At 42.8% G+C, this 22,848-nt stretch overlaps 2 protein-coding genes across 2 annotated transcripts in view; one reads left to right on the top strand and one right to left on the bottom strand.

Moving 5' to 3' along the window:
- The window catches only part of ERCC6L (ERCC excision repair 6 like, spindle assembly checkpoint helicase), a 35,346-nt gene extending 28,613 nt beyond the window's left edge, over positions 1-6,733 (top strand). The window contains exon 2 of the mRNA XM_030305453.2: positions 1,979-6,733. Within this exon, the coding sequence (XP_030161313.2) occupies positions 1,979-5,636 (3,658 nt within the window). The 3' untranslated portion in view covers positions 5,637-6,733. The remainder of the gene's footprint in view (positions 1-1,978) is intronic.
- A 3,482-nt stretch (positions 6,734-10,215) lies between these two features.
- Positions 10,216-20,842, bottom strand: PIN4 (peptidylprolyl cis/trans isomerase, NIMA-interacting 4). Its single transcript, XM_030305454.1, has 4 exons — positions 20,744-20,842; positions 17,878-17,951; positions 10,777-10,896; positions 10,216-10,394 (listed from the first exon to the last, which is right to left on the bottom strand). The coding sequence occupies exons 1-4, from the start codon at positions 20,784-20,786 to the stop codon at positions 10,236-10,238; spliced, it is 396 nt and encodes a 131-aa protein (XP_030161314.1). The 5' UTR covers positions 20,787-20,842; the 3' UTR covers positions 10,216-10,235.
- Between the last annotated feature and the right edge of the window lie 2,006 nt (positions 20,843-22,848).

The raw sequence follows: 22,848 nt of genomic DNA, 5'->3' as shown, positions 1-22,848 counted from the left end.
TGATGTTGAGCATTATTTCCTGTGCTTACTAGCTATCTATAGATCTTCTTTGGAGAAATCTCTATTCAGATCCTTTTTCCATTTTTAAATTGTGTTGTCTTTTAATTATTGAGTTACAAGATTTCTTTATATATTCTAAGTACAAATCCTTTATCAGATACATGATTTACAAATATTTTCTCCCATTGCTTGGGTTGTCTTTTCACTTTCTTGGTAGTATCCTTGGAAACACAAAAGTTTTTCATTTGGTGAAGCCCAATTTCTTTTTCCTTTGGTTGCTTGTGTGTTTGGCATCATATCTAAGAAACCACTGCCAAATCCAAGGTTACGAAGATTTACGCCTATATTTTCTTCTAAGAGTTTTTAGTTCTTATATTTATGTCTGTGACCCATTTTTAATTAATTTTTGTGTATGGTGTGAGGTAGGGGATCAATTTTATTCTTTTGCATATGATATTCAGTTGAAAAGACTATTCTTTCCTCAGTGAATTGTTTTGGCCTCCTTTCTAAATCAATTGACCGTAAACCACTGGAGAATTTTAAGCAGAGGAATGACCTGATTTCTTTTACATTTTTTTTCTTTTATGTTTTAGGCAGTATCACTGGCTGCTCTGTAGAGAATGTATTGGAGGGGCCAAGAGTGGATGTAAGGAGACCAGTGAGTAGGAAGTTGCCATTACCTGGGCCAGAGGTGATGGTGACTTAAACCACAGTAGTGGTAGTGCAGATGGAGACACAGGTTATACTTGGGAAATAAAGTTAGTAGGGCTTGGGGATTGTCCAGATAGGGGAGAGGGTGATTAAAAGAGGGTAGAGGTCAAGGATGACTCATGTGAATTGGAGTTAAGGATGATCTTCAGATTTCTAGCTTGTATGGCTAAGTTGATAGTAGTGTCATGTACTATCATATGAATGGAGAAACATGTTTTTAGAGGGGGAAATAACGAGTTTAATTTGGGATTAGTTGAATTTGAGGTGCCTGTGAGATTTTTTTTCAAGTGGAGATGTGCAGAAGGCATTTGGAATATGAGTCTAGACTGGAGTTTGGGGGCAAGCCCTGGAATGGAGAGAGTGGTTTCATGAGCACATAGGTGGGGGTGGAAGCTCTGGGAAAGCCAGAGGAGAGAGTAAAAGGAATGAGAAGAGGGCCCAGGAATGAGCCCTATGGAAAGAAGAATAGGATCCCAAGAAAGACACAGAAGAAATGGCCAGTGATGGGTAAGGAAACCAGGAAGAATCTATAGAAATCCAGTGGAAGAAAGAAATTTTAAGGAGGGAGTGATCATTAGTGTCAAATGTATCAGAGGTCCAGAAAAATAAGGTCTGAGAAGTGCCCAGGTATCTTTCCTGTTTCCATGCTCCCACGATATAGGTTGGTTGGTTTGGTTGTTTTTGTTTTTTTTTTTTTAATTTTTTAATGTTTGTTTATTTTTGAGAGACACAGAGAGAGTGAGAGTGGGGGAGGGGCAGCAGAGAGAGATGGAGATGCAGAATCTGAAGCAGACTCCAGGCTCTGAGCTGTCTGCACAGAGCCCAATGCGGGGTTCAAACACACAGGCGGTGAGATCACGACCTGAGTAGAAGTCGGATGCTCAACTGACTGAGCCACCCAGGCATCCCTGGTTGGTTGGTTTTACAAGAAAATATCACTCCATACTTCTTATGGGTGACATTTTAAAAAAATACCGTGGAACCAATAACCTTTGCACATTTCTCACAAATAATGTCTGAAGGTGTTGCTGGCAGTGTCTGGTGGGTATGTGTCTTAAGTAATGCCAGCTTTCATTGGCATCTTCTGTGCTAATCTTTCCCATCCTGAATTGAGGATATTAAAAACCCAACTGCAGTTTAGTTTCCAAAATGGACTCTAACATGTTCTCAGATTGAATGTTCAATCTGTTTCCTTCTTTTCTAATCTTCTCTATCTATATCTATCTGTCTATCTATCTATCTATATATATATATTTTTTTTTTACAGATACGTGAAAGAGGCCAAAGAAGCAACTAAGAATGGAGATCTGGAAGAAGCATTTAAACTTTTTAATTTGGCAAAGGACATTTTTCCCAATGAAAAGGTGATGAGCAGAATCCAAAAATTACAGGAAGCCTTGGAGGAGTTGGCAGAACACGGAGATGATGAATTCACAGATGTGTGCAACTCTGGCCTGCTGCTCTATCAAGAGCTTCACAACCAACTATTTGAGCACCAGAAGGAAGGTGTAGCTTTCCTCTATAGCCTATATAGGGATGGAAGAAAAGGTGGCATCTTGGCAGACGATATGGGATTAGGGAAGACTGTGCAGATCATCGCTTTCCTTTCTGGTATGTTTGATGCCACACTCGTGAATCATGTGCTGCTGATCATGCCAACCAATCTCATTAGCACGTGGATAAAAGAATTTGTTAAGTGGACTCCAGGAATGAGAGTGAAAACCTTTCACGGTCCTAGTAAGAATGAACGTACCAGAAACCTCAATCGGATTCAGCAAAGGAATGGTGTCATTATCACTACATACCAAATGTTAATCAATAATTGGCAACAGCTTTCAAGCTTGAACGGCCAAGAGTTTGTGTGGGACTATGTCATCCTTGATGAAGCACATAAAATAAAAAGCTCATCTACTAAGTCAGCAATATGTGCTCGGGCTATCCCTACCCGTAATCGCATCCTCCTCACAGGAACCCCAATCCAGAATAATTTACAAGAACTATGGTCCCTGTTTGATTTTGCTTGTCAAGGGTCCCTGCTAGGAACATTAAAAACTTTCAAAATGGAGTATGAAAATCCTATTACTAGAGCAAGAGAGAAGGATGCTACCCAAGGGGAAAAAGCCTTGGGATTTAAAATATCTGAAAACTTAATGACAATCATAAAACCCTATTTCCTCAGGAGGACGAAAGAGGAGGTACAAAAGAAAAAGTCAAGCAACCCAGAGGTTAGACTTCGCGAAAAGAATCTAGATGTTGATGCCATTTGTGAAATGCCTTCCCTTTCCAGGAAAAATGATTTTATTATTTGGATACGTCTTGTGCCTTTACAAGAAGAAATATACAGGAAATTTGTGTCTCTAGATCATATCAAGGAGTTGTTGATGGAGACACGCTCACCTTTGGCTGAGCTAGGTGTCTTAAAGAAGCTGTGTGATCATCCTAGGCTGCTATCTGCACGGGCTTGTCTTTTGTTGAATTTAGGGTCTGTGAAATTCTCTGTTCCAGGTGAAAATGAAGGGGAAGATTCCTCAGATGTGGACCAGATTGATCAAATAACTGATGATACACTGATGGCAGAATCTGGAAAAATGCTATTTCTAATAGAGCTGCTTGAGAGATTGCGAGATGAAGGGCATCAGACTCTGGTGTTTTCTCAGTCAAGACAAATTCTAAACATCATCGAATGCCTCTTAAAGAATCGGCACTTTAAGATTTTGCGAATCGATGGAACAATTACTCATCTTGTGGAACGAGAAAAAAGAATTAACTTATTCCAGCAAAATAAAGATTACTCTGTTTTTCTGCTTACCACTCAAATAGGTGGTGTTGGCTTAACATTAACTGCAGCAACTAGAGTGGTCATTTTTGACCCTAGCTGGAATCCTGCAACTGATGCCCAAGCTGTGGATAGAGTTTACCGAATTGGACAAAAAGAAAATGTTGTAGTTTATAGGCTGATCACTTGTGGGACTGTAGAGGAAAAAATCTACAGAAGACAGGTTTTCAAGGACTCCTTAATAAGACAAACTACTGGCGATAAGAACCCTTTCCGTTATTTTACTAAACAAGAATTAAGAGAGCTCTTTACAATTGAGGATTTTCAGAACTCTGCAACCCAGCTGCAGCTTCAGTCTTTGCACGCTGCTCAGAGGAGATCTGATAAGAAACTAGATGAACACATTGCCTACCTGCACTCTTTGGGGATAGCTGGAATCTCAGACCATGATTTGATGTACACACGTGATCTGTCTGTTAAAGAAGAGCTTGATGTGATCGAAGAATCTCACTATATTCAGCAAAGGGTTCAGAAAGCTCAATTCCTTGTTGAATTAGAATCTCAAAATACAGAGCTTTTAGTGGAAAGACAAAGGACTGAAAATGAGGGGATCTGGCAGCGAGAACCTATATTTCCTTCTCAAACAAAGAAGAAATGCCCTGAATCAAGGAAACCGCAGCCTTGGCCTTCACCACTTCTAACCCAGGAAGAAGAAATCCGTTCCCAAATGGCAAGTATAACCATTGATGATCTGCCTGAAGAGCATGGGAATCAAGATCTCTCCAATGTAAAGATGAATGTTACCGTCTTACAAGATGGTAGTCACCCATGCGAAAGCACATTTGATGCTGACTCTGTGGCTACTTTGCCCAAGTGGTGTGGAAATGTGGACGAAATTTGTACTGACCCCATGGGAATGGCTATACAGAAAGAGACATTGCAAGAGGGGCCTACACAGGAGGCACCGCAAGAGGACCCTCTGGGAAATTTTAATTATTCACTTAGCAAATTGGTCAGAGCTGATCTTGGGCCACATCTAGATCAACTGAAGGACAATGAGATTTTACTTCACTGCAGTCCCTGGCCCATGAGTCTCATGACCAGCGCAAATCAAAATACAGAGTCAAGCACATCTGTAATTCAAATAGCTGATGATGACGTGTCAGCATCCCACGGTGCACTACAGGATGCTCAAGGCAGTGAGGCCAAGTTGGAAGAGGAACCTTCAGCATCCTCATCACAGTATGCATGTGATTTCAATCTTTTCTTGGAAGACTCTGCTGCAGACAATGGACAAGATCTTTCCAGGCAGTCTTTGCAGCATGTTGAGAATGAAAATAGCCTGTGCAGTGCTGCAGCTAATTCTGAAGCAGAGGTCGAGCATGGCAAAGCCCATCTCAGTATGGATCTTCCTGAGATAAACGATGGGCCAGAAGAAGTAATAGTTAATGTGAAAGTCAGAAGGAAAGCTAGAAGGATCGTTTCAGATGGTGAAGATGAAGATGATACTTTTAAAGATACTTCAAGCACAGATCCATTCAACACACCTCCCTTTCAGTTGTTATCTGTAAAACAGTTTGATGCTTCCACTCCCAAAAGTGACATCAGTCCGCCAGGAATGTTCTTTTCACTGAAAATGGCTGATAGTATAAATAAGTCTGTAACCTCTAGAAGATCCCTGGCTTCTAGGAGGTCTCTTGTTAATGTGGTTTTAGACCACGTGGAGGATATGGAGGAAAGACTTGACAACAGCAGTGAAGCAGAGGTTGCTGAAGATTACCTGGAGGAAGGAGCCGAGGAAAGCAGTGGTGAAGTCTCAGAGTGGACAGAAGACCCTCCTGGCAAAACGCTGCCTTCAGAAAATAAGTTAATGACACCTGAGCCTCATGCTTTGGCTCAAGAGACCTCTCCTGGCAACCCACGACAGACCTCTTTGTCTGGCAGACAGTTGGTTGATTCTCCCCAGGATGAGGCAGTGGAGGCTGTGAATGACTATGAGACCCTTGTAATTCGTGGAAAAGAACTGAAAGAGTGTGGGAAAATACAGGAGGCCTTAAACTGCTTCGTTAAAGCACTTGACATAAAAAGCGCCGATCCTGAAGTCATGCTCATGACTTTAAGTTTGTATAAGCAGCTTAATAAACCTTAAGACTATAACCTGTTTATTGTTAAAATGAGACACTGAGTATGAATTCGTTCCTGTAACTGGATTCTTTGGGAGCATGAAGCATTTAGGCTTAAGGTGAGAGATCTCAAAAAGCAAGGTTTTGGTTTTAACTATTTTGTAAATTCTGCATTTACTCCCTATTCCTTCCTGTCCCCCTCCCCTGTACATATATTCTGATATTCTGAACACTAGGTTAATACTTCTTTACTTGAATAGGCTTATATTTTTCTTTTAGGCATGCTCTATAAACTTTGTTTTTAGACAGCAAGTGAGGGCGTGAGTCCATGAGAGGGCAGAGGGAGAGAGAGAATCTTAAACAGGCTCCACGCTCAGTGTGGTGGCATGCTCTGTCAACTTAATAGAACTATGTGATTTCTAGAAATGTTTTTGTGAAATTATTCTTGCCACTCTTCATTTCATTCTGGAAATGACCACTTCTGTATATCACACTTCAGGTAAGAAAATAAAGTCACTTTTCTCAGTGTTTTCTTCTCCATTTGCTTTCTTTCACTGAGATGACACTGGCAAATGCATATGGAAGCACATTAGTTTAAGCAGGAGCTTATTGGAATTCTGAATCTGTGACCTGCTTATTAACATGCTATTTTGTGTCCTCAGCTCACTCCAGCAGAAGGCTGGGATAAGGTACCTGGTGCCAGGCTTCTTTATCACTGGCTCCTGACTCCGGAGTCACTTTGTCAACAACTTAGCCATTCTTCACTCACCTCCCACTGCATTCTGATACAGGTCAGCATAGCGGATCTTTGGGTGGTAGACTGAAAAGGAGTTCAGTTGCTTCTCAGAAACAAAGTACAATACAGAACTCTGCACTTGAGAAGTGGAACTAGCTTTTATGAAGTACCTGCTCTGTATTGGGTATTCTGCATAGGTTCCTTGTTTAATCCTTACCATAATCCTTTGAGGTTGAGGGTGGCATTTACTTTATTTTAGTTGAGGAAACTAAGGCTCAATGAGGCTGTGACCTGCCCAAGATCACACAGTAGGGAGTGAAATGGAGTTTTTTAAACCATGTGTTACTTGGTGAAAAGTTACCATAATAAACTGTCTTTGCTTCACTGAATATACTGAGATGTTTTTACTGACAACACTTCTGACCCCAAATGTGCAGAGGTTTTCCACACCAGTCCTCCAGTTTTTGGCAGATATCCATGGAGTGTCCTACAATTCAAGTCAGTTCTGATACTACCTGGAGTTCCAGTCAGACTCCACAGGTTCAAGTGCTCACTCCCATAAAACTGCCCTCACTTCGGTTGACAATTGCTAGTATTGGGCCCCCATGTTATCCACACTTCTGTCCAAATTGGCTACAAATTGAGGATTCCTATGACTGCACCTTCAGGTTCAATAATTAGAACAGCACACAGAACTCAAGAAAATATGAAATATGTATAATTTAAACCTACATATTGTATATAAAACAATTTAAAAAACTACAGGTAGGGGCGCCTAGGTGGCTTAGTTGGTTAAACGGTCCAGTCCGACTCTTTTTTTTTTTTTAATTTTTTTTTTCAACGTTTATTTATTTTTGGGACAGAGAGATACAGAGCATGAACGGGGGAGGGGCAGAGAGAGAGGGAGACACAGCATTGGAAACAGGCTCCAGGCTCTGAGCCATCAGCCCAGAGCCCGACGCGGGGCTCGAACTCACGGACCGCGAGATCATGACCTGGCTGAAGTCGGACGCTTAACCGACTGCGCCACCCAGGCGCCCCCTTGTCCGACTCTTGATCTTGGTTCGATTATGATCTCACAGTTTGTGAGATTGAGCCCTGTGTCAGGCTCTGTGCTGACAGCATGGAGCCTGCTTGGGATTCTCTCTCAAAATAAATAAACTTAAAAAAAATAAAAGCAACTTAGAAGGGATCCATAGACTTGGGCAAACTGCTAAAGGACTCCATGGCACAGAACAGATTAAGACCCCCTGATCTAAGGGTATGAAATAAAGTCTCTAACCTGCCCTGCCCCCAGTTCTGGATTACCATTCCCAAGGACAGTATATATGTACAAGCACAAGTATATGTTTGTATATCTATGTTCTTACCCAAATGATAGTATGTTATATATGCTGTTCTGCACCAGTTTTTAATTTTAACACAGCTGTATGATATTTTATTGAATGGATACACCATCATTTATTGATGGATAGTCTGTTTATTTCCAACTGACACTGTGATGAATAATATCCTTGTACCTTTTACACGTGTATTATATCTATGGGATAAATTCCTAGAAATGGAACTGCTGGGTGCAAGGGTATATTTGTAATTTTTCTTTTTTTTTTCTTTTGGGAGAGAATCTTAAGCAGCCTCTGCACGGTCAGTGTGGGGCCCAATGCGGCACTCAAACTCAAACTGTGAAATCATGACCTGAGCCGAAATCAAGAGTCAGACGCTCAACCGACAGCCACCCAGGCGCCCCTGTATCTATAATATTGATAGGTATTGCCAAATTTTCTCGATAGAGGCTATAATAATGTACATTTCTACCATTAATGGATACCTGTTTCTTCATACCCTTACCAACAACATGTTAAATGTTTTGAACTTTGCCAATCTGATAGGTAAAAAGCAAGATCTCATTTTGGTTTTAATTTGCAGTTATTTTACTCTGAATGAAGTTGGTTCATTAAGCATTGAACTTAATGAAAAAGATGTAATTTCAAAGCAGAATTGAAGGCATGTGCTATAATATGTATAAGTCGGTATAAATCCTTAGTTTTCTCATTTATCAACTCCTTTAGAACCTTAGTTGCCAGTTCAAAGTTAACTTCCCAAAGGGTCGCTTGGTGTCAGAGACCCATTCTTGCTCTGCTTTCTCACAAGGTAGCTACCACTGCTTTCTCTTTCCATGCCACAAGTTAGTTTGCTTTTTATTTTTTATTTTTTTAATGTTTATTTATTTTTGAGACAGCGTGAGCAGGCGGGGGAGGGGGGGCAGAGAGAGAGGGAGACACAGAATGCATAGCAGGCTCCAGGCTCTGAGCTGCCAGCACAGAGTCTGACGTGGGGCTGGAACTCCTAGATTGTGAGATCATGACCTGAGCCAAAGTTAGACGCCTAAACGACTGAGCTACCCAGGCATCTCTAAGTTTGCTTTTCCTACTCCACCTTTCCAGCACGTTTTACTTTGTGGGTGACACCCTGCAAAAGGCATTCAGTCAGTATCCTGGGTAAGCCAATGTCCTGAGCAAATGATGCTAACTAGGTAGTGTCTCATGCATATAAAGCTTTTCAGAATTTTCTTCAAGATTTTCCAAATTTATAGCCCTTATTTAGACACATTGTTTTGAGTGGGGTTTTTAGAAGTTTCATCTTAGGCCTACTATTTCGAACATCTCTCAATACATACTGGCATATCTATGTATCTGAGGGAATGGGGCATCCGTTAGTCTGCTCAGTGGGGAAAATCTGGAGGACTAACCTGCTGAGGATGCCCAGAAACTCCTCTAAAATAAGAAACTTCTATGTCAAATGCAGCTGAGCAAGAACACAGTGTGTTAAAAGAATCACTGTTAAGAATCATGTGGTTATGTTGGCAAAGTTTTATTTTTGAAGCAGTACAGTATTTATAATTCTTTATACATTTTTGTATGTTATAAATATGGGAATGTGAAATAAAAAATGCAGATACACAAAACATTGGCTGCTTAGTCTAGTACAAACAACTGGTAGAAGAACTGAGTGCCTTTTTGCCTGCAATAAATGTTTATTTAAAAAGAAGAGTTCACAAAAAAAAAGAGTTCATGTTGAATGGCCTTTATGTACAGCATATTATATTAAGACACTGGAGCTAATAACTGTCCTGGCAGATCAAAGTTGGCTAACTTACAAAACAAGTGTTGCCTATTGCTTATTTTAGGATTTTCATATGCTAATCCATCTATTTGATGTCCAACTCAATGTGTGAATAGTGTGAACTAGGTATTTGGCTCCCCTAGAAATGATTTTTAAATTAACTTACGGGGTATACTGAGAATCACAGACAGTAGTTCTCAGGGAAAAGAGACTTAAGGTTAAAAGGAGTCTGCTTGACTTCTCTCTTTTTTTTTAATTACGTAAACTTTACACCCAATGTGGGGCTCAAACTCACAATCCCAAGATCAAGAGTTGCATGCTCTACTGACTGAGCCAGCCGGGTGCCCTTGCTTGACTTATCTTTGAGAACAGCTGACTGAATACCCACTATAGTGTGCACACTAACTTTTCCCCACCTCATTTTGTGCCTACAAACCCACAATGACAGAGTTCATAAAATACAAGGATTACTCAACACCTTTTAAAGAAATAAACAGGGGCACCTGGGTGGCTCAGTCGGTTGGGCGTCCGACTTCAGCTCAGGTCAAGATCTCACAGCTCATGAGTTCGAGCCCCACGTCAGGCTCTGTGCCAACAACTCAGAGTCTGGAGCCCGCTTCAGATTCTGTGTCTCCCTCTCTCTCTGCCCCTCCCCTGCTCATGCTCTGTCTCTCTCTGTCTCAGAAATAAATAAAAACATCAACAATTTTTTTAAAAAAAGAAATAAACAGAATTGTATAAAACACTGTCAGTCTTCCATACAATTTTATTTTCTCCCTTCAACCATAATAATATGATATCCAAATTTTGTCTTAACCGGAGGGTCTGTAAACACAGGCTTATCCAGCCCACTTATGGGCAAGGCAAATGCTGCTTCTTGAAATGGTCCCACCATGGTACCTCTGGTCATCCAACCCAAGTCACCCTGAAAAACCCAAAAGATATGTGACGTCAGGTGGCCCTCCAGAGGAAACAGTTCTACAGTAGCTTGAGAATTTCCCAACACAAATGCTAAGGTTCCTAGTTTTATTTGCCTGGGCTGTAAAGAAGTGGGCTTGACAAGGACAAATGGGTGAAAGAGATCCAACCCTGGACTGAACACATAAGCACTCACAATGCTGCCAGGTGTCTCAGCTGTGCGAGTTTGGCCGTGCCTAGTCTTAGACAACAGGTGCCCTGTACGCAACTGTACATTTCTGCTTTTAAGATCTTTAAACCAAGATACGGCTAAAATTAAAGGCAGAACATAGAAATAACCCCTACCACTGTGTGTCCTCCATGGGGGATAAATGAAAACAACACCATACCCCTTGCCTGGCTTTATCTTCACTATACTGTATGGCCACTTCATTGAATCTCATTCCAGACTTCAACTTTTCCATGGCTTCCATGATTTTCCCATGTTTTTCACACAGAATGTGTCTGACCTACAAGGAAAAAGTATGGTCACATAATTTGAGAGACACAAACAATTCCTTTTCTCACAGTACAGCAGTCATGCTGTATTACCCCCAGTAGTGAAAAAATAGATCAGGTTACGGCAACAAAACCCTGAAGTCTGCTCAGTTGGCAATGGCCACAAGCTCGTTTCCCACGTCAAGACACTATCTCAGAACTCTGATTTTTTTTTAAATTAATTTAAAAATTTTTTTTACTAAAAAAATTTTTCAGTGTTTATATTTGAGAGAGAGCGAGTGAGTGCATGTAGGGGAGGGGCAGAGAGAGGGAGACACAGAATCTGAAGCAGGCTCCAGGCTCCGAGCTGTCAGCACAGAGCCCGACACGGGGCTTGAACTCACAAACTGTGAGATCATGACCTGAGGAGAAATCGGACGCTTAACTGACTGAGCTCAGGCACCCCTCAGAAATCTGATTTAGATGGAAAATGGGCACCTGGCTGTGGGAAGCTACCATCTTAACCATGTACTTCAATGATAACAGGAAGAGAAAACAGAATGGTTGAAAGCTTAGGCCCTTGAGTCAAATCCCACCTCTGCTGTACAATTGCAGGCATTTTTTCTTTTTAAAAAATTTTTAACATTTATTTATTTTTGAGAGACAGAGCACAAGTGGGGGAGGGGCAGAAAGAGAGGGAGACACAGAATCCAAAGCAGGTTCTAGGTTCTAGGCCATCAGCACAGAGCCTAATGTGGGGCTTGAACCCACAAACTGTGAGATCATGACCTGAGCGGAAGTTAGACACTTAACTGACTGAACCACCCAGGTGCCCCAATTGTAGGCATTTTCTTAAACCTCTAAGTGTTTCCCCCTTTGTGCACTGAGATAATAATAGTACTTATGTGTTCTCATAGGGTTGTGAAGACTGAGGTGATGCAGTCAGTATTCAATAAAGGTTAGCTGTTATTTCATCAGAGTGGGGATGATATTTAAAAACCCACTAGGAAATATTTTTTATGAGAAAAGGCCCAAGGTATAAAGCCTCCTCACAATTCAACACTTTGAAAAAGTATCGTATGTTGATTAAGAATACTCATTCCTATAGAAGTATTCAAGTTTGACCTATGTTTACATAAAGCCATGTGTTTTTATTAAAATCACTCCATCTTGAAAACTGGTTTTGTCAGGGTAGCCATTTTGCAGGATTTCCAATTTCTCAAACACAATCCATTGTTTCATATTGTAAGTGATACACTGGGATGGGGGCTAAAGGTGTCTCCCTTATAAATGGAGACAAGCAAATCAAGGTTGTCTTCAGGGTTCAACTATTGCAATTGGGGGCAAAGGGATTCTAGGCCCACAGGAATAACTTCCCAATGGAAGAGCTACACAGGAGATAGGAACATAGATAGCAAAGGAAAGAATGTGTCAAAAAGCAGGGCTCAGAGAGGCAAACTTATATAGAATGTACAGGATGTACAGAATGTACTGTCCTGGGCAGACAGGAACAATCTGGACACTAGAGATACATGTTGGGAAACAAGGACAGTTCATCAAGACCTCAAGTTGGCCTGGCCAAAACAGCTCCTAGAATGCCCCCCTCTTTATGCTTCTACACTCACAAAGCAACCTTCTGGTACAATTACTGGGAACTGAATTACAGCATTCATGATCACAGAAAGGGGAGACCACCCAGCACTTTATACATGAATAAACAAGTATTTTGGTCTGGACAGTCTGACACGTTACACATAATGAGTCTGTAGTACCTGTGGGGTTTGCAATGTGACCAAATGGCAACTGTGTAAGACTGGCATCTTAGAAGACAGCCAACCCTGGGGCGCCTGGGTAGCTCAGTTGGTTGAGTGTCCGACTCTTGATTTTGGCTCAGGTCATGATCTCGCTGTTTGTGGGTTTGAGCCCCGCTTCAGGCTCTGCACTGACAGTGCAGAGCCTGCTTGGGATTTTCTCTCTGCCTTTCCTGTGCATTCTCACTCTCTCTTTAAATAAATGAATAAACTTAAAACAAGATAGCCAACCCACAGAGAATTTGGGAGTGATTAGCACAGAGGTAGCAGTTGACACTATGGGAGGTGATGAGATTGCCCAGGGAGGTTACGTAGAATGAGAATAGGAGAAATGTAGGTTAAAGACATCCTTGGAGAACACTGATGTTTAAGCAATAAGCAAGGAAAAAGCTCAATAACCATAATACAAAAAGAAAGGCCAGAAAGGTAGGAAAGGTGTGTTAATAGAAACCAAGCCAAAAGAAAGTTTCAAGGAGGAAATGGTCAACAGGCTTAAATGCGGCAGTGATCAGGTAAAAAGTACAACCAATTTAGTAATGAGTGATTGATGACCTTAGCAAAAGCAGTTTCAGAAGAGTAGAAACTGCAGAAGCCAGATAGTGGAGGGCAGACAGAGGGAGGGATAGGAGGCAGGAAGGAAATCCGTGTGGGGTACTCCCCCAGCTGAGGTAGAAAAAGAGAAAGGGCTCTTATCAGAAGAAAATGGTCACAGACATGTATGTATGTTATTTTTATTTTTTATTGTTTTTTATATTTTATTTGCTTTTTAAAAATTTTTTTAAATGTTTAATTTTGAGAGAGAGAGAGAGGGAGAGAGACAGAGCACAACTGGGGGAGGGCAAAGAGAGAGGGAGACACAGAACCCAAAGCAGGCTCCAGCACAGAGCCCGACGCAGGGCTCGAACTCAAGGACTGTGAGATCATGACCTGAGCCGAAGTCGGACGCTTAACCGACTGAGCCACCCAGGCAGCCCAACATGTACGTATTTTAAAGGTCCCTGGGCAGAGGTCTCAGAATGAAGGGAAAGATGCAGTAAAGAGGGAAAGCTTGAAGACAGAGCAAAGAAACAGGGTGGACATAATGCAGGATAAGGCCTAGTACTCAGAGCCCTGCTTGAAAAACTTATTAGTCTTAAAGAAAGAAAGATGAGAAGACAGAGAAAGGAGATGTGGGTGAAGTGAACTTTGTTGGAGAGGGGGCCAGAAAGCCAATGAGTTCCTCACAATAGATCAGGTTTCCATTTTCTTCTGAAAATTTAACAATATTTAAAAGTTATTATTTGCTAGGCATGTGCTAAGCACTTCTCTCATGAAATCCTCACACCAACCCTGTGACACTGGGTCAGTGTTTGTCAACCCTGGCAGTATTTCAGAATCGTCCTCAGTGCTTTTGAGGGGCACCTGGGTGGCTCAGTAGGTTGAGCATCCGACTTTGGCTCAGGTCATGATCTCATGGCTTTTGAGTTCCAGCCCTGATCAGGCTCTACGCCGACAGCTCAGAGCCTGAAGCCTGCTTCAGATTCTGTGTCTCCCTCTCTCTATGCCCCTCCCTCACTCATGCTCTCTCTCTCTCACTCTCTCTCAAAAATAAATAAACATTAAAAATTTTTTTCAAAAGATAAACAAAAAATCCACCAAGGTCCAGGACATTGGTAGTTTGAGAAGCTATCTAGGCGAATCTGATGTAAAGCAGGATTGAGAAACAATGGACGAAGTTATCTACTGACGGACTGGAGCAGGGTGGTGGATGGCTTGAAGTGAGTGGCAGAGGACTGCTGAGTAGTACTGAGAGCCTAGCTAAGGTTAGAGACCAGGAATTAGTGGTCCCAATTCCCAAGGCTGTGTGACTCTCCAGCAGGGCCCAGCAGTTCTAGGTTTAAATGTAAAGGAAGTAGGGGCGCCTGGGTGGCTTAGTCAGTTAAGTTTCTGGCTTCGGCTCAGGTCATGATTTCACAGTTCATGAGTTCAAGCCCCTCATTGGGCATGCTGCTGTCAGCACAGAGCCTGCTTTGGATTCTCTGTCCGCACCCCCTCCATCCCTCTCCTTGTCTCTCTCTCTCAAAAATAAACAAACATTAAAATTTTAATGTAAAGGAAGTAGACTACTGGATGATCTGGAGTTGGTAGTCTGGCAGGTGGATGCAACAGCTGACCAAAAGGAAGAGTCGGGGCTCCGACATCCAGTGGTCAAGCTCTCTGATCTAATTTCCAGCCTACAGAACATACAGGGCTTGCAAAACAGACACGAAGCCGGGAGACGGTGGGAAGAACAGGCAGGCTCGAGGGCTAGAGGTACATGTGCACAGAAGAACAGAACAAGACTGGGGGAGGCAGTAAGCAAAGGGGAAGGAGGGAAGCTGTGGTTGGCAGGTGGATTTCAGAATCCGGACAGCTCTAGAGACACAGGGCAGGGTGTAGGCTCAGGAGTGGGGTTGAAAGCAGGATGGCAGGATGTGGAAGGAGCCTAGCCCCTAAAAGGCTGGAGGGTTCCAGGGTTCCCTTCCTACTGGGACCTTTCCAAACACCAGAAATAACTCAGATGTCCTCTAGTAGGTGAACAGTTAAACATACTACGGCACACCCATTCTATGGCACACTACTTAGCAATACAAAGGAATAGACTATTGATAGGTGAAATCTCTGGAGAATTATGCCAGTGAAAAAGCCAAAAGGTTACATATTGTGTCATTCCATTCGTGTAACATTCTTGAAATTATAAAATTACAGAAATAGAGAACAGATCAGTTGCTGCCAGGGGTTAAGGACAGAGGGAAGGTGGGGGAGGAAAGTGGGTGTGGCTATAAAACGGCAACAAGAGGGATTCTGGGGGTGATGGAAATGTTCTGTATGTTTACTGGATCAATGTCAACCTCCTGGTTGTGCTGTTGTACTAGAGTTTGATGTAACATGTTATCAGTGGGGGAAACGGGAAACAGCACATGTACCATTTCTTACAAGTGGAATGTGAGTCTCAAATTATCTCAAAAGATGGGGTGCCTGGGTTGATCAGTTGGTTAGGTGTCCAACTCTGGATTTTGGCTCAGGTCATGATCTCACGGTTTGTGGGACTGAGGCACATATCAGCCTCTGTGCTGACAGCTTGGAGCCTGCTTGGGATTCTCTGTCTCCCTCTCTCTCTGCCCTTCCCCTGCTCATGTGCTTGCTCTCTCTCCCAAAATAAAATAAAAATAAAATAAAATAATCTCAAAAGAAAAAGCTTAGCAAGAGAATTTAGTTCTAATCAAATTTCCTATGTGCCACTTCTTTCCACATACCTCATGCACAGCCACACTGAACTCATTTTTTTTCCAGAAAGAGCAAGAATCCTCTTTGAAGCCATGTGCAGCAGAGCAGTCTCTTGTGTTGGGTGCTTGTAAAAGTCAGCATATAAGGTGAAAATTGCATATGGCCAAAATTCCCTACAATATCCCTTATGAAGATACCATACTGGAGACCAACATGTCAGCCCTCATCAAACCCAACACAGCCTATCTCCCCAGACTGCGGCAACAATGACAACTTCTTCAGCTGAACACCAGATGAAGTACTTGGTTTATATTTAGGGACCACGTTTTATGAGAACTTCTCTTTGGATACCAGAATCCCACTTCACATAACTGGATGCTCATACGAGAACAGAGGTCTACTATGGAGAAGCTGATTAATGTCTCCTACCTCATTTTCTCTGGGGCATAGGGTCATTGAGTAGAAAAGTGGGTAGAAAAGCCCACACTATTTCTATGCTCCCTCTCTCTTTTTTTTGGCTGCGTGTGCATGGCTGGGTTTATATGATGCAATCCACTACTCCACTTATTATACAGCAGTGAAATTTATCTTTACCTAACTGCTCCAAGTATACTGTGATAATAGAAACCATCTCTTACCTGCTGGATTTTTTAAAGATTTTTTTAATGTTTACTTATTTATTTATTTATTTTTTATTAAAAAAAATTTTTTTTAAACGTTTTATTTATTTTTGAGACAGGGAGAGACAGAGCATGAACAGGGGAGGGTCAGAGAGAGGGAGACACAGAATCTGAAACATGCTCCAAGCTCTGAGCTGTCAGCACAGAGCCCGACGTGGGGCTCGAACTCACGGACTGCGAGATCATGACCTGAGCTGAAGTCGGCTGCTTAACCGACTGAGCCACCCAGGCGCCCCTAATGTTTATTTATTTTTGAGAGACAGATAGACAGAGTGTGAGCAGGAGAGGGGCAGAGAGAGAGAGACGGAGACAGAGAATCTGAAGCAGGTTTCAGGCTCTGAGCTGTCAGCACAGAGCTCAACGCAGGGCTCAAACTCATGAACCATGAGATTGTGACCTGAGCTGAAATTGAAAGCTCAATTGAATGAGCCACCCTGGTGCCAGTTTTTGTTTTTGTTTTTAAATACAGAAACCATCTCAGTACACTGCTTGGCACAGGGCAGATGTCACTAAATCCTTATTGAATGAATGAACCCAAGTATCGGATCCCATACTCTGAAACAATGAAACTGCCTTGTTACATAGCACTAAGTAGTAAGGTTCTGTTTTCCCAGGGCAGATAACACTCCTCTGTACTAGGTCAAGTATTTCAAATAGTTATTTGTGATTGCCTCCCATCCCAATGTTCATGGTCAGGTCCCTGGATTGTAGCTTACCAATTGGGGGAGCAACATAAAATATTAAATATTATTTCCTTCTGACAAACAGTTCATTCATTTACTGGGAAGATCTAACTTAATACATGTTAAGAAACAATACAAAGTATGAAGAAATTCTGGATGTTTGAGGGAACAGTTGAGAAAATAAATAAAATGGAATTACTTTGTGAGACTGGTCCCTATTTTCCAATTTTATGTTATCTTGATTTCCTATCAGTAGTAGGCTAGCCTCTTTTTTTAAGTTTATTTTGGTGGGGGGGAAGGGGAAGAGAGAGAAAAAGAAAGAGAATCCCAAGCAGGCTCCACACCGTTTCAGTGCAGAGTCCAATGAGGGGCTCGATCACGACTGGTCATCATGACCGTGAGATCGTGACTGGAGCTGAAATGAAGAGTGAGATGCTTAACTGACTGAGCCACCCAGGTGCCCCAGTAGTAAGTAGGCTAGCCTCTTAGAATGTGTTAAGCATACTGTCTTTTCCTTTTCTGGGTACCAAAATAACACATGTATATATATGTTATTTATATTTAACATGAAAGAAAAGGAACTAGTAACTCACCTTTACTGCATTGCCACCACCTTTGGGACCCTGAGCCTTCTTGTCAGAACTGTCACTCCCAGAGGCTGCTCCCCCTTTAGAGAAGAGATCATAGGTACTCATTTAAAATGCATCTTGACATTTACAGAAAGGTCCAATACAAGAGGAGTGGATACTTCTGTCATAGCACCATGCTTCAAAGGGGCACTCTGCCACTTTACTACATGAAGCTACAATTAATCTGTGACTCACCTCTCTTAAAACAAGAAATTCATGCCCACATAAGCCCTTCGTAGAAAACAGATATACAAGTGAGTGTGCTAATGGATGAATGAGAGTGCCAAAAGTCTGGTCCAGATTCTCTGGACCCAATTTGAAATCCTGCTTCTAAGGGCAAATCCCTGAGCTCCTGTAAGATTTTTTTTTTAACATTTATTTATTATTGAGAGACAGAGAGATACAGAGCATGAGCATGGGAGGCGCAGAGAGAGGGGGAGACACAGACTCTGAATCAGGCTCCAGGCTCTGAGCTGTTAGCACAGAACCCGACACAGGGCTCGAACTCACAAACCGTAAGATCCTCACTTGAGCCGAAGTTGGACGTTAACAGACTGAGCGACCCGGGCGCCCCACTCCTGTAAGATTTCTAATAAGCACTGCAACTATGTATTTGAGTACTCACAATTCCAATAAGTAAAATCTCTAAGAATCTATTTTAAATAAAGATCAAATTTTCCACCACCCATATTTGGCTAAAGAACGTATTCATTGTCCAAATTCCTGGAGTCTCCTGCATTGCCTATTGATACCTTACTAAGAAAAGTTGTCGGTATTCAGATTAACCACCACAGGGAGCATCTTACATTTTACTATTATGTCATCTCACCACTACACCAACTTTGGTGTTTGTGGCAGCATACTTACTGTTAGAGGCTGATGTTCCTAAGAACTACTGCTGGATTAAATGTTCAGTTCAATAAACATTTCCTAAATAACTATTAGATACTGGGCATACAAAGATGAACAAGCCATGGTATCTTCCTTCAGGAAATTCATATTCTACGGGGGAAGACAGATATGTAAACAGATCATTTCAGGAGAATGACCTGTGATCTATGGACAGAGGCTGTGGAAGCACTGAGAGCCATTTTAGCCAGTCGGGAAAGGTTTCCTGGATGAACGGAAGCTAAGTGAAGAAAGGACAAGGATGAGGAGACACCCCAGGGTGGTCAAACATCGTGGTGTGTATGAAACTATGGATGAATCCAAGTCTGAGGTGTGAGTGCTGTGAGATAAGTAAGCCCTGGGGAAATGGCTGAAGGTTAGGGCATGAGGGCCTGAGCCCCACTAAGGAACCTACAATAGGGAACCACTGAAAAGTTTTAATCAGGAGATTCCATCTTACTTGTCTTAGTATCTCCAATGCCTAGCACAGTACCTGGCACACAACAGTTGTTCAATAAATGTCCAACTAAACTGAAAACCCAAAATGCTGATCACCAAATGCCTAGGAAAATGTTACTGCCAAAGGAGTTTTATTACACCAAACTCTTAAATGGGTTTGCTGTACATTCACTCTTGAACGATGATGCATTCCTGTTATCCCAGCCTCTCCCCTGCTGGATGCTGCCATCTTCTGACTGCCACCACTTCACTCCCTTTGATTGACTGAGGACTCTGGCAGCAGTTTCAGGCTGCCTTTCCATTCTCACTCTTGCCATCATCTTGGATGACCTCACCACCTAGGCTGAGGAATCACCCAACAACCTAACTTCACACTTCTGGACCTCCCTCCTGCTCAATGTCCATGCCTTCTACTCCAGGCCACCTGCTCCCAAGGGCACAACACGATGGAACTGTGCCACCGAGAACTAACAGTTCAGTCTCTGGCTACAACTTCATGTTCTTCCAGCCTTCTCATGCCTCACTCCCACAACACAGGCTCTTTGACTTCACAGAAATCACTCCCAACTTCGGTACCTTTATCCTGATGTGTTTCCCTGGGCTACCCATTTCTCCTTCCCCTGCCAGTCTGGCCCCCATGCTCGATCATCTGTGTTCCCACTGTCACCCTTAATTCACTTGTTCTGCTATTCTATTCTCATTGTCCAACAAACCCTCAACCTTGGCTCAAGGCTACACCTAGCTCTTCTCAATCTTATATTGTGTCAGTTGCAAGTTACCAGGTAAATCAAGACTGTGCAGATTGTGTCCTCTACAAATTCATGGCCTTCAACCTTAGGCTCTCAGCCTTGAGGGCTGATCCTTTTATTAGTGTTTCCTTCCCTTTCCCATCACCCCCAATGACGACTCCAAACCTTTACCACTCTTAAGAACCTCACTCAGTCCTTGCCCCTCGGTCTTAAAAATTACCCTTGCCTTCCACTTTAACAAGAAATTGAGGCCATGAATCATGATATCCTATAAACACCTCCCCACTGTGGCCCCAATTTTTACAACCACACCCATCCTCGTCTCTTTCCCTATGGCCTCGAGCATAAAGTGTCCTTTCTCCTATTCAAAGGTCAACTTCTCCACCTCTGTCCTAGACCCCATTTTCTCCAACTTCACTCCTTCCGGCCCCTTACCTCTCTAACTCTACCGGATCCTTTACGTCAGCCTCACTCTCAAGTTTTCCCCATTTTGAAGAAACCATCAAAACTTCCTCTTAGTCCTTTGTCTTCCTCTATCTACCATCTAATTCCCCTACGTTTTCAATAAAGGCTTTCCAGAGAAGTCCGCACTGTCTCCAACTTCTCACTTCCGGGTCAATCCTTTAGTCACTGGCCACCCACTGCCCCGTCCCGGGCCCTGGGGGTCGCCGGTCGGCTTCCTCCCCTCGCTCCTCATCCGATCCCACTGTCTCTGGCTGCTTTGGCCGCTCTACCTTTCCCCCCTTTCCCGGAACGGCTTTTTCCCTTGGGCGGCATCTTCGAATCTTAGGGCTGTACTGTCAAAGGCTTCGGTTGCCTGACAAAGCCCCTTCAGGCCCCACGGGCATGTCCGAAACAAATGCCTGAAAACGGCATCGAACTTGACAGTTTTTGCTGTAGCCCTGGAAGCAGGCATAATTTGGGGCAGACCCGGTCCTTGGGCCCGCGGACCAATGGAGCTGAAGATGTCTGACCAATAAGAAGTTCGGTTCTGATAGAGGGGTGGAGCCAATGGCGAAGCAGGGGCGGGAAACCCCGCCTTTGCGTTTTTTTTGTTGTTGCTGTTCCTTCTATCGCACGCCATTATTTGCGCTAGCTCCCATGCTCCTTCACTCCCCTGCCCATCTCCTCCACGCATGCGTAGTGGAAGTGCGGGCCTCTGCAGTCCCTTGGCGCCGGCTCTAGCCAATCCCGCGGGGCCGCCAGACAAAGGGAAAGGAGGAAGAGCCGCGGTGGTTGCCCCCTCCTCCTGCTCTCTCCTACGGATAGGCCTTGCTCTCTCTTGAGGTTTTTCATTTTTAAATTTTATTCTGCAGTTGTAGCTGATTGGATTTAGAAGATAGTTAAAAAAAAAAAAAGCTATCACCCCTCTGCCTCTTGCGGAACTCTGTCATGGAGAAAAATTGGAAGCGGTCTAAATGTTCCTCAGTGGGGTATTGCTTAAATAAATAATGTTTTCAGTCACACAAAAGGATATGCGCCATTTAAAATAATGAGTGTAAAGCTGTCTGAAAAGCTGACACAGGAAATGGACTTAAGGAAGGTTACAGACCAAGCTATAGAATATGATTCATTTTTTAGAAAAAGTATATAGTGTGCTCTATTATATATGCATAAAAGACAGGAAGGCTACCACCTAGCAAAATGTGACCAGTGGTGCTAGTACAGGTTGTTGTATATGTTTCTGTGTATTTTCCAAATTTTCTGTAATGGTGCAGTATAAAATACTTAAAAGCATGGATTCTGGAGCCAGACTGTCTGGCTGCCAGACTGCTCCACCATCTGGCTACGAGCTCTGTGACCTTGAGGAAATTACCTCATCCTTCTTTGGCTCAGTTTTACTATCTGTAAAATGGAGTTGATGATAATAGTACCTACTCACAGGGTGTTAAGAGAATTAAACAAGTTTATATTTGTAAAGCACAGAAACCAACGACTAACTCATAGAATGTTAGAGTAAGATGAATGAGTTTTGAATTTGTGTCCCCACACTTTCTTCCCTTATCTGTAACCCCTCTTCTCCTGATTTGTATATAAGGTCAAACCTTTTTCTTAGGCTCCGTAAGATAGCTGTCCCAGCTTGCCACTACCAGCCAGAACTCCAGTTCAGAGTTTAGTGTTTGGATACAGCCTTGCTGGACTTCGGTGCTTCATGCCCAGACCAAAGGATCAAGCACTTTTGATACTGTGCCCACCCCCAACTCATACATAACAAGCAGCCCCCTCTTGTTGTACTGCTGTGACTTCTGGACATACCACATCTTGGGCACTCTTTGTTTCGGATTGGGAGTGGTAAACTGTAGGAAACACATCCAATGCTGAGGGGATCATTGGTTCTCCGCTTGTGAGGTGGATCCTGCCCATGTACTGACTTTCCAAGTCTGGCTGGGGGGATGGAATTTGACAATGTCAGTATGGCCTCATGTTCATCAGCTCATCCACAGCCAGGAGCCCAGGAGGCACTTTACTTCTGGTTTTTCATAGGGAACAGCCCTTCCTGTGACCACCGACCGTGGAATGAAGAGTGGGAATGAAGCAGAGTTCAGATCCCAGTGAAGAGCCAGTATTAAATGGCAGATGCACCTGACAAATGCTTAGTGCCTGAAATATTGTGAGAGCTCTGTGTGTTCCAGCAGATAACAGCAACAACTATAATAAACAAGTTTGTGTAAGCAGTATCTAGGGGCCAATAGCTCAAAGGAGAAGACATTGGTCTGCTGGGGGGTTTCAAGGTCAAAAGCACTGTAAGGCAGTCAGATTCAGAATCATATACAATCTCAACTATGCAGTATGCATCACAAAAAGGCAGGGAAGGAAATATAAAATCTTAAGTGTTCAG

Source organism: Lynx canadensis, chromosome X (assembly GCF_007474595.2).
Source record: "Lynx canadensis isolate LIC74 chromosome X, mLynCan4.pri.v2, whole genome shotgun sequence".
NCBI classification, from domain to species: Eukaryota; Metazoa; Chordata; class Mammalia; order Carnivora; family Felidae; genus Lynx; species Lynx canadensis.
Note: the sequence above shows the minus strand (reverse complement) of the source record. Positions and strands in the feature narration are given on the sequence as shown.

Bases quoted from the DNA above. Each gene is read 5' to 3' on its own strand.
- PIN4 (XM_030305454.1), bottom strand. From the start codon at position 20,786: ATGCCGCCCAAGGGAAAAAGCCGTTCCGGGAAAGGGGGGAAAG. The intron at 17,952-20,743 runs GTAGAGCGGCCA...TCTTCTCTAAAG, and splicing joins TTCCGGGAAAGGGGGGAAAG to GGGGAGCAGCCTCTGGGAGT. The intron at 10,395-10,776 runs GTATGGTGTTGT...TGGGTTTTTCAG, and splicing joins AAGATAAAGCCAGGCAAGGG to GGTGACTTGGGTTGGATGAC.